This window comes from Eulemur rufifrons, chromosome 2, assembly GCF_041146395.1.
Source record: "Eulemur rufifrons isolate Redbay chromosome 2, OSU_ERuf_1, whole genome shotgun sequence".
NCBI lineage: Eukaryota > Metazoa > Chordata > Mammalia > Primates > Lemuridae > Eulemur > Eulemur rufifrons.
This window is the reverse complement of record NC_090984.1, coordinates 118421114-118440586: the sequence shown is the minus strand read 5'-3', so window position 1 is coordinate 118440586 and position 19473 is coordinate 118421114. Positions and strand designations below refer to the sequence as shown.

Genomic DNA, 19473 nt, shown 5'->3' with positions numbered 1-19473 from the left:
AGCTCCGCTTCGGAAATGAGTCTGTGGCGGCCTTGCCAAGGCCCTGGGGTCCCCACCCCGTGGGTGGAATGGTAAGTTTATTTTTTTAAGAAAACAGACTTTCCTACTGTTGTTCACCGGGGATCAGAAACGGGAAGCAAGCCCTGCTCCAGGGGGGCAGAGGGTCTCCCTCCGCCTCTGGGGCTGTGGGGAGTGGGGCAGAGGGCAGGGTGAGGGGACCCCAAGTCTATGCAGGGAAACTGGCCCCTGTAGTGTGGCAGACGACAGGAGGGGCTGCACAGCGGGAAGGCAATGGGGACCCTCTGCCGGGGATTTCTTTGCTTGCCGTTTCTGCACACGGTTCCCTTTGTAGTTCCCATGCTCTGTGAGGCTTGGTTAAACCTCACAGTCTTTGCACTTGGTAAACGTACCCTGGGTACTTGGGTAAAGAGGCGGCCAGCGGAGGACCCGGGGCTGCCTTCCAGAAACAGAGGACAACTCGGCCAGCTCAGTGGGACGGGCTAACCCTCCCTGGGGGAGTCCTTGATGCCAGTGGGGGGCACCCCGGGCAGGCCGGACTCCCTGCGGTACGTGAGGCCAGGGGCTGTGCCCGATGCATGCTCACAGGAAGGCGAGCTCTGGAGTTTGAGATGCCCGGGGACATATGCTCTCAGTCCCCACTGTGACACGAGGGCCACTTTCCAGGTCTCCAGGTGCTCAACTCTGGAGTCATTTTCTCCTTTATTTTTCTAGTCGTATCCAGCAGGTTCTTCAAGACGAAGAAAGACTCTAGCATATGTCACTCAGCACATGGCGCCAGGAACGCTGACATGCTGGGCACCTCCAGGATTCGCAGTCCTTTCAGCAGCAGATGTGCCCATTATTGTCACGACTTGCAGATGAAGGAAAGAAAACCGCAGCCGGGCAGACGTCTTGACAGGATGAAATGCAGCATCCCATTAGCTTGTTAAGTAGGAAATGTCTGATTTCCGTAAGTACGAAGTCTGGCAGGTGATATCTCTCACATTTCACTTTGACGCTGCTTGTTTTATTTTTATTGTGAAGGTACATCCTCAGTCTTTCAAATGCATGGTTTGGCGTGTGATTATCTTTCAATTTTTTTAAAGCAATTCTTATGAAATCATGGATATGTCAGAAATTCTTGTTATTTTCGACTATGAGTTTGCTGTGGAACCAATGCAGCGCAGACAGCTCGAAATAACATCGAAGTATTTGGGAAGGATGTGGCTAATGAACGCACAGTACATCAGTGGTTTGAGAAGTTCTGTTCTGGTGATTTTAATCTTGAAAATGAAACACGTGGGCGACCTGGGACCAAGGTGTATAATGATGAGCTGAAAGCTGTAGTGGAAGCAAATCCATCTCAACCTACACGTGAATTAGCGCAAGGCTTGACGTTACTATTCCAGCAATATTGCACCATCTGAAACAAATCGACAAGGTAAAGAAGCTGGATAAAATGGTTCCGTGTGAATTATTTATAAACAAGTGTCATAAGAGTAACCGTGTCTCGAAGCTGGCCTTTCTTTGCTGTCATGGCATAAAGGCAAACCATGTCTACACTGTATTGTTATATGTGATGAAAAATGGATTCTTTTTGACAATCGCAAGCATTTGGCACAATGAGAGGTTCTGTTCTGTTATCCAACAATGGTTGGATAAAGATGAAGTGCTCAAACACAGTCCAAAACCGAAAATTCATCCAAAAACTTCATGGTGTCTGGTGGTCCAGCACTGGTATTATCCACTACAGCTTTATGAAACCTGGTTAATTGATGACAACGACGTCTACTGCAACCAGCTGGACAAGATGACGAGGATGCTTGCGATTAAGCAGCCAAGACTGGTCAACAGAGACCAGCCAACCCTTTTGCAGGACAACGCTCGACCACATGTCACACAAATAACGCTGCTCAAACTACAGAAGCTGGACTTGGAAACTCTCTGTCATCCACCATATTCACCAGACCTTGCACCAACTGACTACCACTTCTTCTGGGCTTTGGACCACTTCTTGCAAGGAAAAATATTCAATTCTCAACAAGCTATGGAAAATGCCTTTGGTAATTTCAACACCACTCACTCTCCAGGCTTCTTCGCTGCTGGCATAAACAAGCTACCGTTAAGATGGCAAAACTGTGTCGATAGTTTAGGTCCACACTTTGATTAATTGTATTGCTTCCTGTTTGAGATATAATAAACTACAATTTTGATTCAAAATCGGGCATTTCATGTTTAACGACCCAATAATTTTGGTGGCTGAGGCTCTTACCCCTCTGTTCAGGGCTGTTTGCAGTCACACCTTTCTTCCTACCATGCAACACACAAAGTCTGCAACAGAGGACTCGAAACCAAGCTCCTGGCCTTTTATTTCTTTTCTTTCAGTCTATCCTTCTGCCAGATTAAAATTCTGGAAACACTTGGATTTTGTCATTGCACAAGACAACGGCCCAACTCCTTGCAACTCACAAACTCCGCCGTGGTCTTGCTGTAGTGCCCAAGGCCACCCTCTGTGGGGAGTGGGGTGAGTCATGGGCTCCTGACGCCTCCTGGACGCACCCGCCGGTGCGTGTTTGCTAAAACGGCCGCCGACTCCCGTCTCCCTGGTTAGCGCCCATCCATCACCCACGCCCTGTCGTAACCCTCTGCTCCTGTCTAAGCACAGGGTTGAGTGTTTGTCCCCTTATTCTACAAACACGTGTGGAGCACCCACCTGGTGCCAGGCAGATGCCACCTTAGAAGAGCATGTGGTGTCTGGCACACAGGAGGCAGGGAACGGAGGGCGTGAGAGTAGGGTGTCAGATGTAAGGGAAGTAAACGTAAAATCCTAAGTGTAGGTTTAACAAAGCACAGACACTCAGAAATCTACAGGAGACACTGTCGGCTTGAGCACATCCTGGGCTTTCAGGCTGCTACACGTGCTACCCCGGCCCGAGCCGATGGCCTGGCAGCCAGCCCAGAATGAAGTGCTCTGGGTGTCAGCTCTGGGGGAGAAAGTGCCCACTTGGCAGAAAAAGCTTCGCTGGGCCAGGGGTTCCATGGACCAGGAAAGTTAAAAAAAAAAAACAAAGTTCCGTATAAAACTCTCTGTCCCTGCATTACCCTGCTTGGGAGGTGAAGGCGTTTCAACCTGGGCAGGGGCTCACCAGAGCCTCCTCCTGGGGGAGGCTCAAGAGTCCCATGAGTGAACACAGTCCCGGCCCGGCACACGGGAGGAAACCTCCCCAGGGGCCGCTCTCGGAAGGGACTCATAACAGGGACGATCGGCTGTCTTTCTCTGTCTTCTAAAGGCTGAGGCAGGACATGTCGCATCTCCACCTGACATCGTCTGATGCTCATCCCAGGTGCAGGAAACACTAAGACCAGACAGTGGCCGGCGAGGTCGCACGTGCCTCCCCGAGCATCCCCCTCACTGACCTGCCCACTCACCCCGTGAGCTCCCCCGACCTCCTCGCTTTGTTTGGAACATGCCACGGCCTCCCCCACCTCAGGGCCTTTGCACTGCCTGTGCCCCTGGTGGGAGCACCTTCCCACGGAGAGCCACATGCGTGCTCCTCAGGGCCTTCCAGTCCTCACAAAGCCCCCTTATCAGAGAGCCCTCCCCTGAGACAACCTCTCCTCCTCTTGCCCCGCTTCATCGTCCAGCCAGGATTTTGTTTGTTTGTTTGTTTTTGTTTGATGAACCTTTAGGAAACTCTGCAGAAGTAAATAATGGCACCAAAATAGCCAAAAAATTGAAAGGTGAGCCTTGCAGCTCTAGCAGAAAATAATGCCAGGACTGAGCTGCAGAGAATAAATTCTGGCTCCTTATGGTGCGGACGGAGATAACTAGTTCTCAGCAGGAGACAGTCTCTTCTTCCTTCACGAAACATAAGCACGAGGGGTCAGACTCGGGCCCTAAGAGATGCCCATAAGCAGTCAGGAAGTTCCCGGTCTCATGGAATTCTACATCACTGTTTTGTCTTCCTCCAGGTGGAAGATATTAGTACTTTGTGAACAAATCTGATTCCAAAGGCAAGACCCTGGTCCTTAGGGTCTGATTTGGTGGACAGGTGTAGGGTGTGGAGTTACTCAGCAGGGTTGAAATCCTAGCTCCATCATGGTTGAACGGCGATGAAGTGGGCGCTTTGCCGAGTTTGTGAACCACACAAGATAGTGTGGTGAAGCAGCCAGCTCTTGGTAAGCACCCAGCAGTGGCTGCTCTGATTTTATCATTTTGCCGTTGCACAAGACAGCGATAGTGTCATGACAAGGGGGCCACACAGGCTGTTCTCTGTCTTGGCCAGAAGGGAAGAGAAGAAACAGATGCTCGTTGCTGGCCAGCAAGTGGTCCATGAAGGGTGACTCAGAGTGGAGAGGCGTCTAGAGGAGGCTCGGAACCCCATCGTTAGCCATCCTTCAGGGCTGTCTATAAACAACCTCCCACCTAGGTATGCCGGGTGGCTGGGCTGTCTGGAAGCTGCGAGTTGGGCCCTGTGACCTCTTTTTTAACTGTGTCTGAGACTCCCTAAATCAGCCCACCTCTGGGGCCTGGGGAAGGAAGAGAGAAACAGCGTAGCCCAGCCTTTGGAATCATCGCTCCAGTCTCTGCCTCCATCTCTGCCTTCTCTGTGTCCCTGTGTATTCTCTCCTCTTCTTAGGAGAACACTCGTCATTGGATTTGGTGCTCACCTAAGTCTAGGGGGACATTGTTTAGATTGAGTACCCCCTTATCTGAAATCCTTAGCACCAGAAGTGTTTCAAATTTTGGAATTTTCAGATTTTGGAATATTTGTATGATGTCAGTTGAGCATCCCTAATCTGAAAATTCAAAATGCTCCAATAAGCATTTTCTTTGAGCATTATATCGGAGGTTAAAAAGTTTTAGATTTTGGAGCATTTCAGATTTTGAATTTTTGTATTAGGGATGCTCAACTTGTATAACTTCATCTTAACCTCATTATTTCTGCAGAGACCCTATCATCAAATGAGGTCACGTTCTGAAGTTCAATGTGGACGTGAGTTTTTTGGAGGGGACACTATTCAACCCACTACAGCATGTGTATCTCACTTAACCTTCCCAACACCCAGTACGCATTTGGTAGATGGGAAACAGAAACTCAGAGAAGTTAACCAGAAGTAGCAGATCTGAGATGTGAACCAGGATCACGGCAGAGGTTCAGGGCAACCCTGCTCGTGTTGGTGCTGCCCTTGACGGTCTCATTGTCTCCGAGTGAGACGGGCAGACATTGCATTATCTCTCCATCTTACAGATGCACGAGGACAGCATGTTGGAGCTGTCCTTATAGTCCCGTTATCTCTGAGTGAGACAGGCAGACATTGCATTATCTCTCCATCTTACAGACAAGGAAACTGAGACCAAAGGTGGCGGGAGGGGCGATAGAAAGTGGCTTGCCAAGATCACATGATGAGTAAGTGGCGTGGTAGAGACTCCAGGCCTGGTCCCCAAAGTTCTTCCCCTACAATGCTATATTATGTCTCAGTGCAAAGTAGGTGAAAGAAGCCAGACACAAAAGGCATAGGGATTCTATCTCTATGTTTTTTGTTTTTGTTTTTTTTTTGAGACAGAGTCTCACTCTGTTGCCTGGGCTAGAGTGAGTGCCGTGGCGTGAGTCTAGCTCACAGCAACCTCAAACTCCTGGGCTTAAGCGATCCTACTGCCTCAGCCTCCCGAGTAGCTGGGACTACAGGCATGTGCCACCATGCCCGGCTAATTTTTTGTATATATATCTTTTAGTTGTCCATATAATTTCTTTCTATTTTTAGTAGAGACGGGGGTCTCACTCTTGCTCAGGCTGGTCTCGAACTCCTGACCTTGAGCGATCCACCCGCCTCGGCATCCCAGAGTGCTAGGATTACAGGCGTGAGCCACCGCGCCTGGCCGGGATTCTATCTCTATGGAACGTCCAGAACAGGCACATCCAGAGATGGAAATGTCAGTGGCTGCCAGAGCTGTGCGGAGGGAGGAAGGGGAAGTGACTGCTAATGAACATGAGACTTCTTTGGGGGTGATGAAAATGTTCTGGAATTAGATAGTAGTGATGGCTGCATGACTGTGTAAATGAATAAAGGCTGGAAAGGGTGAACTGCATGGCAGGTGAATTATATCCGCCGGCCTCTGGGGAGGCGATTTTGCAGGAAGCAAGTACTACTCACAAGGCCTGGAAGAGGCAAAGTCTGTGTATTGTGGCAGAAACAGCCCAAGCCCTGGCTCATAAGCTCTTCATGCAAGAAGGCACCTTGAGGTCTTTCTCTGTGACAGAATTTGCATCCTCTCTTTGTTAAAGTACAAACACCTAGAGAGCATGCGGGGCTTCCAGAGCACCCTCTTTCAGAACTATGTGGCCTTAGCAAGTTCCTTCCCTCTCGGGGCCTCAATTTCCACACCCCGCACTGGTGATCACGCAAACTCCCGGAGTGGCTGGGATGAAGTCTGTCAAGTGCTCAGCGCAGTATGAAACATTTCACTGGGGCTCCTTTGACCTAGGACTATTTTGCCTCAGCCGAAAAACAAAACCATAAAAAAACCACACACAAACAAACCATTAAACTTTCAGCCATTGCTATTGCCAAACCATGACCTCTGTTGCTCATCCCTGACCCCCACATCCTCCCGGGGTTTGGGCGAAGAATCAAAACTGTGTGAGGCTTTGCAATGGGTCAGCGTTGGGTAACAAAGGCAATGGAGCACATTGCTGGATTCTGCAAAATGGAGACTGCGCCTTCTGAGTCACAATGACTGCGCTCAATTGGCTTCATAAGTCAACGGTGGCATATCACTGGCATGGACTCCCATCAGGTCACCTGGTGTTTAGTTTGCATCCCTGCACTCTGCCCTCACCCACTCTGGCCAGGGCAGACTCAGAAGCTGGGCCCTTGCTTGGTCCCCTGAGGCCCACGGGGGTCTCTTCCCCTGGCGCCAGCTCTCTGGAGTGAGGAGGGTCGGGAGTAGAGGGGTTGCTCCTGCTTCCTTCCTCAGTGGGGAGTGGAGAATCCCCCAGCCCGTTTCTGGCTGCTGAGGGCTCTGCTCAGGTTTCCAGGCATGTGGTTTCCCTCTGGATTGCAGACTTTCCTGAATTATGCAAATAGCTGTGAACAAAACCCCCTGGAGGAGTGAGCTCCTCTGGCCCTTGGCAACTTCCTCCATGCTCAGGTGCTCTGTGACATGTGCAGGCTTGGCAGAAAGGTGGGCACTGGAGGGGAAGGGACCGTTTCCTGGGCTCTGTCCAGGCACCTGTGTCCAATATGGCTGGAGCGTAGAGAATGAGCTGGGAGTAGGAAGAAGGAGATGGAGAGAAAAGGCGGGGGCCAGAAGGGTCTTAAAAGCCACGTTGTAGCTGTGAAACTTTATCCTAAGAGAAATAGGACATTATTGAATTATATCCACCTATTATATCTAAGACCCTATTGAAGGGGTTTTCTTTGGAGAATGCCTTCATCTTAACAGCCATCATCAGCAGCAGCAACAGCAGCAGCAGCACAGATAACACATGTTCAGTGCCAACTATGTACCAGGCACTGTGCTTGACACTTTCATACATTAATCCTGTTAGAAGTTCTATGAGGTCGATACCATTATTACCCCCATTTTAGAGCCCAGGATACATAGACTTAGAAAGGGTAACTGAGATACCCAAGATCACACTGCAAATAAAAGCCCAAGGCAGAACCACAGGTGGAATCCAGGTCTGTTCTCTGTGTCTACAGCCTCCCCAGGGTGTGTTTGCATTCTTACAAGATCACATTGGCTGCCGAGTGGAGAATAAGCATTGGAAGATGGTGATGGTTAATACTGGAGGCAGGGAGACCCATAAGAGATGATGGTTGGTCATCTCTTAGAAAGGAACAGATCCAGGAAACAGAGTGAGTAGACTCTAAACGAGGTGCTGAGCCACCAGGTGGGAGGGATGAAAGAGAGGGCACATGGAACGAGGAGCCCCAGGCTTCTACCATGGATGGATGGATGGATGGAGGAGGGCCATTTATGGAGATGGAGAATGCAAGTTTTTCCAGTGAATGAGTGAATGAATACATGAATAATGAAGGGATCCCAAATGGAATGGGTAATGAGTTCCCCATCACTAGGAGTATGCAAGCAGTGGCTTTTAAACTGGATATTGTAGAGGATACTCCTAATTTGGAGGGAAGGTCAAATTGTGGGCACTCAATAAACATATATTGCATGAATGAATGATTGAATCACTGCTATCCCTATAATTCTAGGGCCACCCAGGGTCTCACGGGCACCTGACAGGAGCTTGGTAGAGAGTCACTCATGTAGGAATGTAGGAATGTAGGATAGGGGAAACAGTCAAACATTGTTAATATTTTTCTTACATCATCTTTCTTAAACTGCTACTTGTTGAGGATATTTGAAGACGTGCATTTCATAGATGTTGATCAGTATACATATTGGGTCTGCATAATCAACATTGTTTCCCTATAGGAACACACAATCACAAAAGCTTGGAGACCACTGGTCAGGCTGAACAGAAAGAAATGGAATCCCCCCAAAGCTTCTGAATGCCCAAGGAAATGTCCCAGAGACAAAACTCAGGGGCTTGGGGAGTTGTAACAAATGACAGAGCTAGGCAAAAACTCCTCATCCATTTATTATGCCGTACAGAAAAGACACGTTTTCACGGTTCATCCATTTTCTCATTTGTTATAAATGTAACAGCTCTTGGGGTCTGTCACAGGACCAGGCCCTTTGCCAGGGCGTCAGCACAACACAGTGCTCCCCTCCTGCAGACTCAGTTGTACCTCAGACCACTGGCGGACCCCATGTGACCACCAGAGGGTAGCTCTGTTCCTGGGAGACCCTCAGACCATCCTGCTCCGCCCTTGAACGACAGCCAGCGTTACACAGCAGCCTCCTGTCTTTCGTTCACGGTGTGGGCATAGCTTGGCTTCATTCTAGTACTAAATGTTCTGTTTTCTCTCTCCAGCTACAAGTGTGTCTGCGTATTGGGGCAGAGGGATGTGGCTGGTGGGGGAAAAAAAACGGTACTCTGGGGAGGGATTCCTTTGATTCTTTTTGTTTTAAAATTCAGAGTTGGATGGGTCAGGGTGTATGGGCTCTCTGCCATCCAAATCCTCCTCGCCCTCCAGGGTGCAGCCTCTCCGGAGAGAGCCAGGCAGCTAATGAATACTCACTCACCGAGTGAGCGGTGCTGCCGGGCGCTGCCACGTGGGACGCCACCCAGCGGCCTTGGTTCTAAGCGGCTTGGGTGGTACGGGCCTCTGCACCGCCCCGCGGGGCTTGGCACAGCGCTGGCCACAGCAGGCAGTTTATAGAGACGAGTAGAAGACGGAAGAAGTTCCCCAGGGAGGAGCTGGGGCTTGGGGCAGGGCCAAGGACGCTGGTCCAGCGGGACACCCGGCCCGGGGCAGAGCCGCGTGGGGCCCCGCCCACCCCGCGGTGGGAAATTGATGGCTGGGCAGCCGCTTGGGGGTCTCTGTTTAGCCCGGACGTGCTCATCGTGTGGGGGTCTTGTCCCCAGGGGCCTTTCCCAAGGTCACGTGTGCCTGTACCCAGACTGCCCAGCCCGGACACCGGCCTCGCTGGCCCTGCCGAGGCGCTCAGTCCGCCGCGTGGGGCAGGGTGGTCCCGGGAGCAAGGCTTTTGGGTAATGAGCTGCGTGCCGGGTCGTTGGTCTGCCGCCTACTCAAACTCTTCTTGGGGTCACACCAGGCCACCCTCAAGTAACCCACTGACCGGCCCCTTGACCGCTGAGACCGGAGCCATCCGAGCAGTCTGGTCGGAAATCCCTCCCCGTCATCACACCGCAGACGGTGAAGAGGGGTCTTCTCACACCCAGCGCCCGCGTGCGCGTGCGGGCAGGGGCTCAGGGTGATCGGAAGGGAAGGTGGGAGGGGGCTACGGAATTGAGCACCTGCTGTGTGCCAGACACAGACAGGCACTTTACAGTCCAGCGGTCCCCAACCTTTTTGGCACCAGGGACCGGTGTCATGGAAGACAATTTTTCCGTGGACCCGGGTCGGGTGGGGTGTCGTGGGTCAGGGGAAGGTGGCTCGGAGCTCAGGCAGTGATGGGCGCCTGTCTCCTAACAGGCCAGGGACCCGCACCAGGCCCCAGCCGGGCGTTGCGGACAGAAGCTTCACACCACCACTGGCGTCCAGCACTGATTCTCCTCTGTAGAGCTATTTCTAAACCTCAGTGTCTTTTCCGTATAATACATTTATCCCAGTTCCGTGTGCATAATGATGCCTCACATTTACACAGCACCTTTCGATTTTCGAAGTACTTTTATGCCTCTAGCTTCCTTTAATCCTCACAACCACTCATGTTACAGAAGGGGAAACTGAGGCAGGGACGAGGTGATTGTGCAAGTGGCTATGGGCTGCGCTGGGACCTTGGGCTGCTTGCCCCCTCTGCTCTCTGTACCGCCCGCAGTGCCTTGCTTGACATGTGATAGAACAGCCTGCTGGTGGCTCCAGAGCCCGGTCATCCCCACACTGGTTTTCTAGTTCCTTGAAGACAGAGATTGTCTTCTCTTTCTTCCCTCTTGCCTAAGGCATTCGATGCTGCGTATACAGAAAGTGCTCTATAAGTGCTTATTGGGTTCTTCGCTTGCACAGACCACCTTGTCCACCGGTGAGGAGACCCACAGAATCCTGTCTCCAGGTTCTTACCAGGGATTCTTCAGAGTTTAACCTTCATTAATCCAAAGTCCGAGCTGAGTGGAATAAAGAGACCCAGGGCAGTAACTCCGCCAGGCCGCGCGTGTGCACTCGGCCACCGCACCGAAGCTGGGGAGGCAGCTCTCCTGGGGATCCGAGCAGTCTTACTGGGGCAGGGAGGGAAGCTCAAGCACTCCTGTCCCTGCCCCCACTCCTGGCCCCCTCCACTCCTGGGGAGCAGCAGGCTGGGTCCATGTGGCAGCAAATGGAAATAATAATGCTGTTGTGTTTGTACACGAGGCCACCACATCCTCACAGCCCTGCTCACTGCAACTGGGCAGGACAGGAATCACTCTCCTGTGTTTTCTGGAGACACCGACTCATTGCCCAGTGTCATGCATGGGATGCTTTCTCTGCCTTCCTGGCCCGCGCTGAACAGCCACTGTCTGTCAGTCCTCACACGAATGAACAGTAGCCTGGTGGCGTCAGCTCACGGCCTGCTCCCCGCCCCGTCCTGCAGTTTGTGGATCTGGCGTTCCACGGAGATGGAGGTGCGCAGCGTGCCCATGGAGTTCTCTGTCTGGGTGGGTTCTGACCTGCAGCCCCACTTCTGGCACAGTCCGCAGTACACCTCCCGAGATTTCTTCCGGAAGCGCTTGCCCACGATCACATACACCAGCGGGTTGAGGCAGCTGTTGCTGTAGGCCATGTAGGAGCTGACCTGTGTGAGGATGTCGATGATGTGCTCGTCCCAGCAGCTGGAGAGGACACGGAGGTGCAGCAGCGTGTCCAGGAAGGTGCTGATCTGGAACGGCAGCCAGCAGATGATGAACAGCAGCAGCACGGCCAGCACCAGCGCCATGGCCCTCCTCTCCGTCTGGATCTCCTTGAACTTCTGCATCTCGTTGTTCCGCAGCACCTGCATGATCCGCACGGTGCAGAAGGTGATGATGCTCAGAGGCAGCAGGAAGCCCACGGAGTTCAGCAGGATGTTGGTGAACACCACCCAGGTGCTGGACGGGTAGCTGATGATGCAGGCGGTGACGTTGTAGCCCTCGTCTCTGTAATCCTTCATGGTCCGGAACACCAGCATAGGTGAGCTTAGGAGCAACGTGCACCCCCAGATTACCAGGCTGTAGAGTTTGGCCCAGCGCACTCCGCGCATCCGGCCCATGGACATGGTTTTCACCAGAGCCAGGTAGCGGTCGATGCTCACCAGCATCAGGAAGCAGATGCTGCTGTACAGATTCATGTAGATCATGGTGTTCACCACCCGGCACAGCACCTCCCCAAAGATCCAGTCGAAGTTGTTGGTGATGGTGATGGTCCAGAAGGGCAGCCCGCAGATCAAGATCAGGTCTGCCGCGGCCAGGTTCCCCAGGTAGATCTCCGCCACGGAGCAGCTGCTCTTGTGCAGGCAGAAGACACTGAGGACAAAGATGTTCTCGAGGGCAGCCAGCACGAACACAACCCAGAGGAAGGGGGCCTGGATGGTGCTGAGCCAGCTGAGCCACTCTTGCAGCTGGTGGCAGCTGTTGCCCTCGTTAAGAGCAGGCACTTGCGAGGTGAGGTTGAGCATGTCAGCGCTGAAAAAAAGTGGAAAAGAGGCTGTTACACCTCAAGGTCACAAAAAGAAGGTGATGGGGTAAGATGGCTCATCTGTTCAGCATCCTGAAGGCAGCCAGGACGTGGCAAAGTCGGGGTGCAACTCAGGCTGTTTTCTGCAGCTCGTGCTGAAACTCTCATCCCTGTACACCTGACTTTCCCGGGCCTTAGAGAGCCTCCTCTGCTCCTTGGGCCTCAACTGAGACCTCATGTTCTTCATCTGGAGGCTCCACTGGGATATTTCCTTGGCCAGTGTCCATCAACAGCACTACGATCATGAGTCTTGGACCCTGGACCTCCTTGCAGCTTCCGTGATGGGAGGATACACTGCGCATTCCTTCCTTATCACCCCGGCCCCTCACAAGGGAGCTGGTTATCTTTCAGCCTCTCAAAGGCTTGTCATAAATGAGTAATTTATTAGAAGAGAAAGATGATGTCATTCCAGATGGAGAGATTCTAGCCTGGCTCTGAGATCACAGCCCACCTTCCCACTCCCTGTCTGCCTGGGCAGTCTGCCTCTTCTGGCGAAGGCAGCCGAGTCATACGTCCATACCCTCCGTCGGGGAAGTGTCGGGGATGATCAGAGGTTGCATGGTGGAGAAGGGGCGGGGGCGTTGGAGCCAGACAGTCCTCCTGGCTTCACATCCTGCCTCCCTTATTTATTAGCTGTGTGACCTAGGGGAAGTTACTGAACTTCTCTGAACCTCAATGACCTAACCTGTAAAATGGGACTAACAAAGTCTACTTCTCAGAGTTGTGGTGGGTATTGAGACAATGTGCAAAAAGCTTCAAGCGCTGCACATGGCTCCATAAACATAGTAATTGTCTATTTTTGGGAACCTGTTAAAGCAACCAGTGTCAAACCCCAGCACACAGCTGGAAGGTTCTTGCTCCTGTGTCAGTGGCCTCATCATTAACCCACTAGCTTCTCTTTTACTCTTGGGCAAAACTCACAGGCCAAGGGTCAGAAGTGTTGCCATTAAGGCTAATTCATCTCTACCTTTAGCAAAGTGGCGTAGGGTTTGGACAGACATGGGTTCCAGTCCTAGCTGTGTGATCTTGGGCAAATTGCTTGACCTCTCTGAGCTTCCATTTTGCTTTTTTTTTTTGGAGTAGTGTATTACTCTCTTCTTGACTGACCTTGCATGGCTGTTGCAAAGTTCAAATCACAGAATGGATATGAAGACACATTGAAAAGCCTAAAGCAGAGCCCAGTGGGCAGGACTGGCTGGGCAATTTCCTGGTACCTGTGGTGTGGGGGCAGGAAGGTCAAGGGCTCTTGTGGGGAGGCCCGAGCTGAGCGACCATCACGAGACAGATGCCGCCGACTGTCTCTGGGATTTCCCAGGAACAGCCCCTCTGCTTCCCAGAGCAGCTGGCTGGCATCCTGGAGCCAGACCAGGCTTGTGATTCACGCATCCATCCATGCTGCGTCCCTTCAATGTTCCCTCAGCATCTGCTCTGTGTGGAGCTCCGCCCTGGGTGCAGGGACGCAGAGAGGGGTAGCATCTGTCCCCTGCCCTGCCCGAGCTCCTGACAACGGTGGCCCAGTGTGTGAGGAGTGCCGTGGGGGGTGTGGGGGAGAGAATTGGGGTAGGGGCGGTGAGGGGAGGTGGGGAGGTGACTTTGGAGCTGGGTCTTGAAGGATGAGAAGCATTTCAACGGGGGACGAGAAGGAGGAAGGGCAGACCAGGCGGAGGGGACAGCTTGAGCAGGGGCACAGAAATGGGAAGCTGCTGGTGTGTTCTGGAAGGTGGCTGTAGAGGCTGGACAGGAGTGAGGCTGAGTAAGGGAGTAGGAGTGGTCCTCCCTGGGCGCTCAGAGGTGAGGCTTTGCCTCTGAGGACTTGAAGGAGGTGGTGACGGGATAGTTGTTCGTTCAACTGCTGTCCAGAACATGAAGATCGAGCTGTCCTGGAAGTTCCCCAGGTTTTCTGCTCCCCACCCCTAAATAGCAGATGAGAAATCCGTTTGGCTCACCTGAAAGAGGCCGTGGTGGGCACAGAGCCCTCATGGACAGACACGAACATGGGTATGTTCCAGGTGGCAGACATTTGAACTCAGAGTGGGACGGGAGCGAGGCCGCGCCTGGGCTAAACAGAGGAGAAAAGATGGTTAGATTGGGGGGAGGGGGACGCTGGGGACCATAAAACACAGGTATCTCCACCAGAGGAGGACAGTGGGACCTGCTGAGTCCTTCGGGTAACACAGGCTTATAAAATACTTACCACATACCGGGTGCTAGGGACACAGTGGGGAGGAGGTGGCAGACATCACCCAGTCATTAAATAATGGCAAACTGATGTAAGTGCAATGAAATCACATGAAAGGTCTCGTGACAGCATAGAACATGAGGTCCTGGGCCAGCCTTGGGAGGGTGAATAGACATTGCTGATGAAACCCAAGGATGTGCAGGCATAAACAGGGTAAGAGGATGGTGGGGAGAGAGAAGGAGCACGTGCAAAGGCCCTGAGGCAGGAAGAAGCTGGGTGTGAATGTGTGTTAGGCCCTGGCAGCTGCTGCGGAGGCAGGATGGTGGAGGGGCAGGGTGGGAACAGGGAGACCTGCTAGCGAGGGCTGCCCTTTAGTCTGACCTCAGATGACAGAGACAGAGAGACTGGATCCCAGAGAGTTTAGAGAGTAAAACTGACATGCCTGGTGCTAGACTGGACATGGAGGGGATGGCGATGAGGGTGAGGAAGGCATAAATGTTGCCCCCAGGGGCTGCCGTCTCCTGCAAAGAGGGAGAAGGAAGGGCTGATTTGAAGGAGGAAGAGCATGTGTTTCCACTGGAACCTGTGAAAGGTGAGGTTCTTTTGAGACTTCCAGGGGGGATGGGAGAGGCCATGGGGTCCAGCGTGGGCCTGAAGCTCAGGGGAGGGGTCTGTGATGGAGGTGAATTGGACAGGAGGTCTTGAGTGGCTTCGAGCCTAACAAGGGAGACAGACACAGATGAATACTTCCGGTCCCTCGGGGTGGTTACCCATACAAGGTGCTCTCATGTTCTGAGCCCGGGGCCTTGCCCGAGCCGGGTGGAAGGTGTAAGCCTTTCTGCCCAGTGGGCTTCCATTGACCTTGCCTGTCCCCTTCTTCACGTCTCACTTCCCTCCCATCCTGGGAGGGAGGCATTGGCTGTATGCTTGCCTAGCAGAGGAGGAAATGAGGTGCAGACAGGTGGGTGACTTGTCTAAATCCCATGGCTGGAAAGAGCTGGAGGTGGGACTAGAACCTCACCTCTGGAATGGCTTCCTGTTCCAAACTTCATGCTCTCTCAAGGATCCCAAGTGACCTTGTACTCCTGTCTAGGAAGGGTGTGAACAGCTGTGGTCCATGCATGTGTGTGTGCGCGTGTGCATGTGGGCCTGTGTCTATGCAGGGGTGTCTGCGCATGTACATGGGTGGGTGGGTGGATGTGTGTGGCCACAGATCTATCTGCCCTACTCTAGCTTTCAGCCACTTCTCAACCAGAGAAGTCCGCATCAACAGCGGCCACCTGGGCTGCCAGAGCGCTGCTCTCCTAATTCAGCTGTGGGAGGTGGAGACCAGGCAGTGGATGGTTCAGGGAATTTGAACACCTTTTTTTAAAGGTGCTGAGTCAGCAAACAGGAAGTGCCGTGGAAGATAGAGAACCAACGCACAAACCCCTAAGCAGAGCCGAGATCGGGATCTGGGACTTGCAAGAGATGCAATGAGCAGCGGTGTTTTTCTGATCCTTCCAGGAGGGGAGTTGGAGCAAGGGAAGAAAGACCTAGCGGCTTCCTTTCTGAGGGGCCCTCCTTCGCTCATGGAAAGAAAATTCAGCTGGGGGGTCAGAGGTCATGGGTTTGAATCATTCATTTTAAAAAACGTTTGGAAGATTATCGAGCGTGTATCACATGCTGATGATTCAGAGGGAAGAGTGAAGACAGCCCCCACCCCCCGGGGCTCTTTCTCTAGCTGAATCCTGCAGCCCAGGAACCTCAGCCCACATCGAGCGCAGAGAACTCAGGTCCTCCCAGCTTGGTTCCCTGGAGGCGGTGCCCAGAGTTCCCTCACCGACCTCTGTTAGGGGGCTCTGAGGGGTCGACCTGGTTGGGTGTCCCCAGATCTGGCCACCTCAGCCCAGCCCTAATTGCTTGCTAATGGCTGCAAACATTGCTCTCATGTTCAAAACAAAGCTGAGGGCTTTTCCCTCTGGCTTTCTCAGGATGTCCAGAGAGCAAGTGGTTTAAAGACCTGGGAGAATTTGGGAGTCTGAAGCCACCATCCTTGGTCCTCGTTCCTCCCCCTCTGCTTTGGAGGTGTGGCCTGGGGTGGGCCCCCTGGCTCCCCACTGCCCCAAAGGGGACCACACTCTGGGCCCTTTGCCACCTGCCATCCCTCTGTGTTTGGCCGCTGGGCACCAGCAGGAGCCTGGGAGGGGAGTGAGGGTGGAGCATGGGCTCCTCCCCGGGGGCCTGACCAGAGTTCTCTGCTCCCGCCAGGGCGGAGGCTGGAGGGGGCCAAGGCTTAGCTGTGCCAGGCCTGAGGCACCCTGAGGCGCTGCCTGCTCCCCATGGCGCTCCAAATGCTGTCTACACCACTGTAAATAGACCCTCTATTACCGGTTTGAAGGTGCCCTCTCTTTCCTCCTGGGACCCTGACTGACACATCCCAGGATTATAAAATCAGATGTTGGGGATTGTTTAAGGCACCCTGGGGAGGGGCCGTGGGGCAGGGTGCTCTGCAGGGGGAGGTGCTCTGAGAGGGCCCCCCTGTGGGCTCCTCATCTCTCTGGGCCTGGGTTTCCATCTGCAGAGCCAGCAGGCTGGACCGGGGTCCCTCGCAGACTCTGATCCTCGTGCCTGGCATGGCGTGGGAGGGCCAGGAGATGACTCTACCGCTGGGCTTTCCCCCTTGGTTTTTAAACAGATGCTTTAGAAGGAACAGCCAACGTTCTGATTCACTTGTACTCTTTCCCCTTCAGAATTCTGTCCAAGAAGACTTACTGTAAAAACATTCCCCTTCTTTTAGTTATGTAAACTCTGGGTCTGGGTGCCGTCAGAAGTACCTTCCGCTGTAGGCTCAGAGAGTCTGTGTTGGTTTCCCGGGAACCCAGGTCTTAGGGCCTTTGAAGCTGTGGCCTCCACAGAGTGCACAGTGTCACTGTCTCAGGGGCCACGTTGGCCTTGTAGGGACCCCCAAGCTTGTAGCCAACGACAGGGCTCAGGGCATGTTACCCCCAAATAGAGCAGCAGAGAACGGCAGATGCAGCAAGGACTCTCGGACCTTCCCCCGAAGCAGGTCAGCAGACCCCACGTGAGAGGCGCCCTCCCTGCCCCAGAGGAAAGCAGCGGCCTCATCCCCGAGACACGGCACGGAGAGGAGAGGGAGTGATCGGGCCCTGCCTGTTCCCCGTTCGCGACACTCAGCTGCCACCCCTGTGTCCTGGCACGTGTCTCGTGACGCTCCACTCTTCCTCAACCCCAGCATAAAACGCTCAGGTTGAACTGCTTCGTATGAAGGCTCCCATGTCATGTAAAACTGATACAAAACACATTTGTATGCTTTTCTCTTGCTCATCTGTCTGTTGATACAGGGGCCTCAACCAAGAACTCTCAGAAGGGGAGAAGGAAAAAATATTTTTTCTCCCCTACATCAACTTGTGTCCCGTATTTTATGGCTGTGTGTTAGAGCCAGGAAGCATTTCACAAGGCAAGGAGGTATATCAGATGGTAAATAACCTTGAATCATTTAGTGATTCCCCTGATTAGGCCAAGGAGAAAGTCCCAGCATGGAGCTGGTGTGTCTTCAACACCTCTCTATGTTCACAATCTCCCCGTTTGACAGAGAGAGAGAGAGAGAGAGAGCAGGCTCAGAGCCTGGCTGGTCCTTCAAATCTAACCAGATGTCAGTAGCACTGGTTATATTCCATTGCATTTATTTATTTATTTAGTGGTTTTTGGTTTTTTTTTTTTTTTTGAGACAGAGTCTCGCTCTGTTGCCTGGGTGCTGGCATCAGCCTAGCTCACAGCAACCTCAAACTCCTGGGCTCAAGCGATCCTACTGCCTCAGCCTCCCGAGTAGCTGGGACTACAGGCATGTGCCATCATTCCTGGCTAATTTTTTTCTATATATATTTTTAGCTGTCCAAATCATTTCTTTCTATTTTTTTAGTAGAGACGGGGTCTCACTCTTGCTCAGGCTGGTCTCGAACTCCTGAGCTAAAACGATCCTCCCGCCTCGGCCTCCCAGAGTGCTAGGATTACAGGTGTGAGCCACCGCACCAGGCCTGTCTGTGAACTCTTAAAGAGAGCTGAATCAGAAAACCTGATTCAATCCTAGACTTGTGGGCCCTTCCAGCATTTGGAAATGTTATGGGCCTGGAATGTTCTGGAAACATTTTCGGGGGGGGAACCAGGAGGAGCCTTGAGAAGCAGAGCCCCTCCCCATCCTCTCTGCAGGGAGCGTGAGGCCTGCTTGTGTGACTCTCCTCACCTGAGACACCCTGGGGCTTATTTACTTATTTGTTATCTTTTTATTATTTATTTATTATCTCATTATTATTTATTCCTGTTCACCACGATTAGATTACACTGATTAGCATGGTTCATTTCTTTCTGTATATTGAGTTTTGTAGTTTTAATAAATGGGAAATTTCATCTGACATCCTAATACTACTCCTTCCCCGTAAGAACGTAACATCTCCCTTAAAAAAAGATAATACCACCACAGTAAACAACATTTAAAACTAAGGTTAAAATCTCCCTGAGTTCTACGCTTAAGCACAGATCTTTTTGTTCCATATTTCAACCATCTTCTCGTCTCCTGCAGGTTTACCCGGAACATATCAAGGGGATTTTTCACTGTCATTCCATGGTTGTCATAATGACACCTCTAAAAGAAGACATCGTATTTGTTTATTGTCACTTATTAAACTGTTCCTTTATTCTAGTCCCCTTTTATTTCATGTTTCCCTAGTGCTCCAGCCATGGGGACGCACTCCCTGTCCCCCAAGGACATTTCCCGCATTCCCGCCTGTGTGTGGCCTTGGCTGCAGCCGCCCCTCTGCCCGAACGCCCCGCCCCTTGCAGCGTTACTGACCCCTCCTGTAGGTGCTCTGCGCCGGTCAGCGTTAGGGGCCAGCCCGGCTGGGCGACAGCCCCCAGTCATTCAATATCGCGCTAATCTGGGTGTTGCTGTGAAGGTGCTTTGTAGATGTGGTTAAAGTCCCCAATCAGCTGACTTTCCATGAGAGAGATTGTCC

At 52.4% G+C, this 19473-nt stretch overlaps 1 protein-coding gene across 1 annotated transcript; it reads right to left on the bottom strand.

Annotated features, from left to right (window-relative positions):
* Positions 1–11134: 11134 nt before the first annotated feature.
* Positions 11135–14302, bottom strand: BDKRB2 (bradykinin receptor B2). Its single transcript, XM_069493123.1, has 2 exons — positions 14229–14302; positions 11135–12230 (listed from the first exon to the last, which is right to left on the bottom strand). The coding sequence occupies exons 1-2, from the start codon at positions 14300–14302 to the stop codon at positions 11135–11137; spliced, it is 1170 nt and encodes a 389-aa protein (XP_069349224.1).
* Between the last annotated feature and the right edge of the window lie 5171 nt (positions 14303–19473).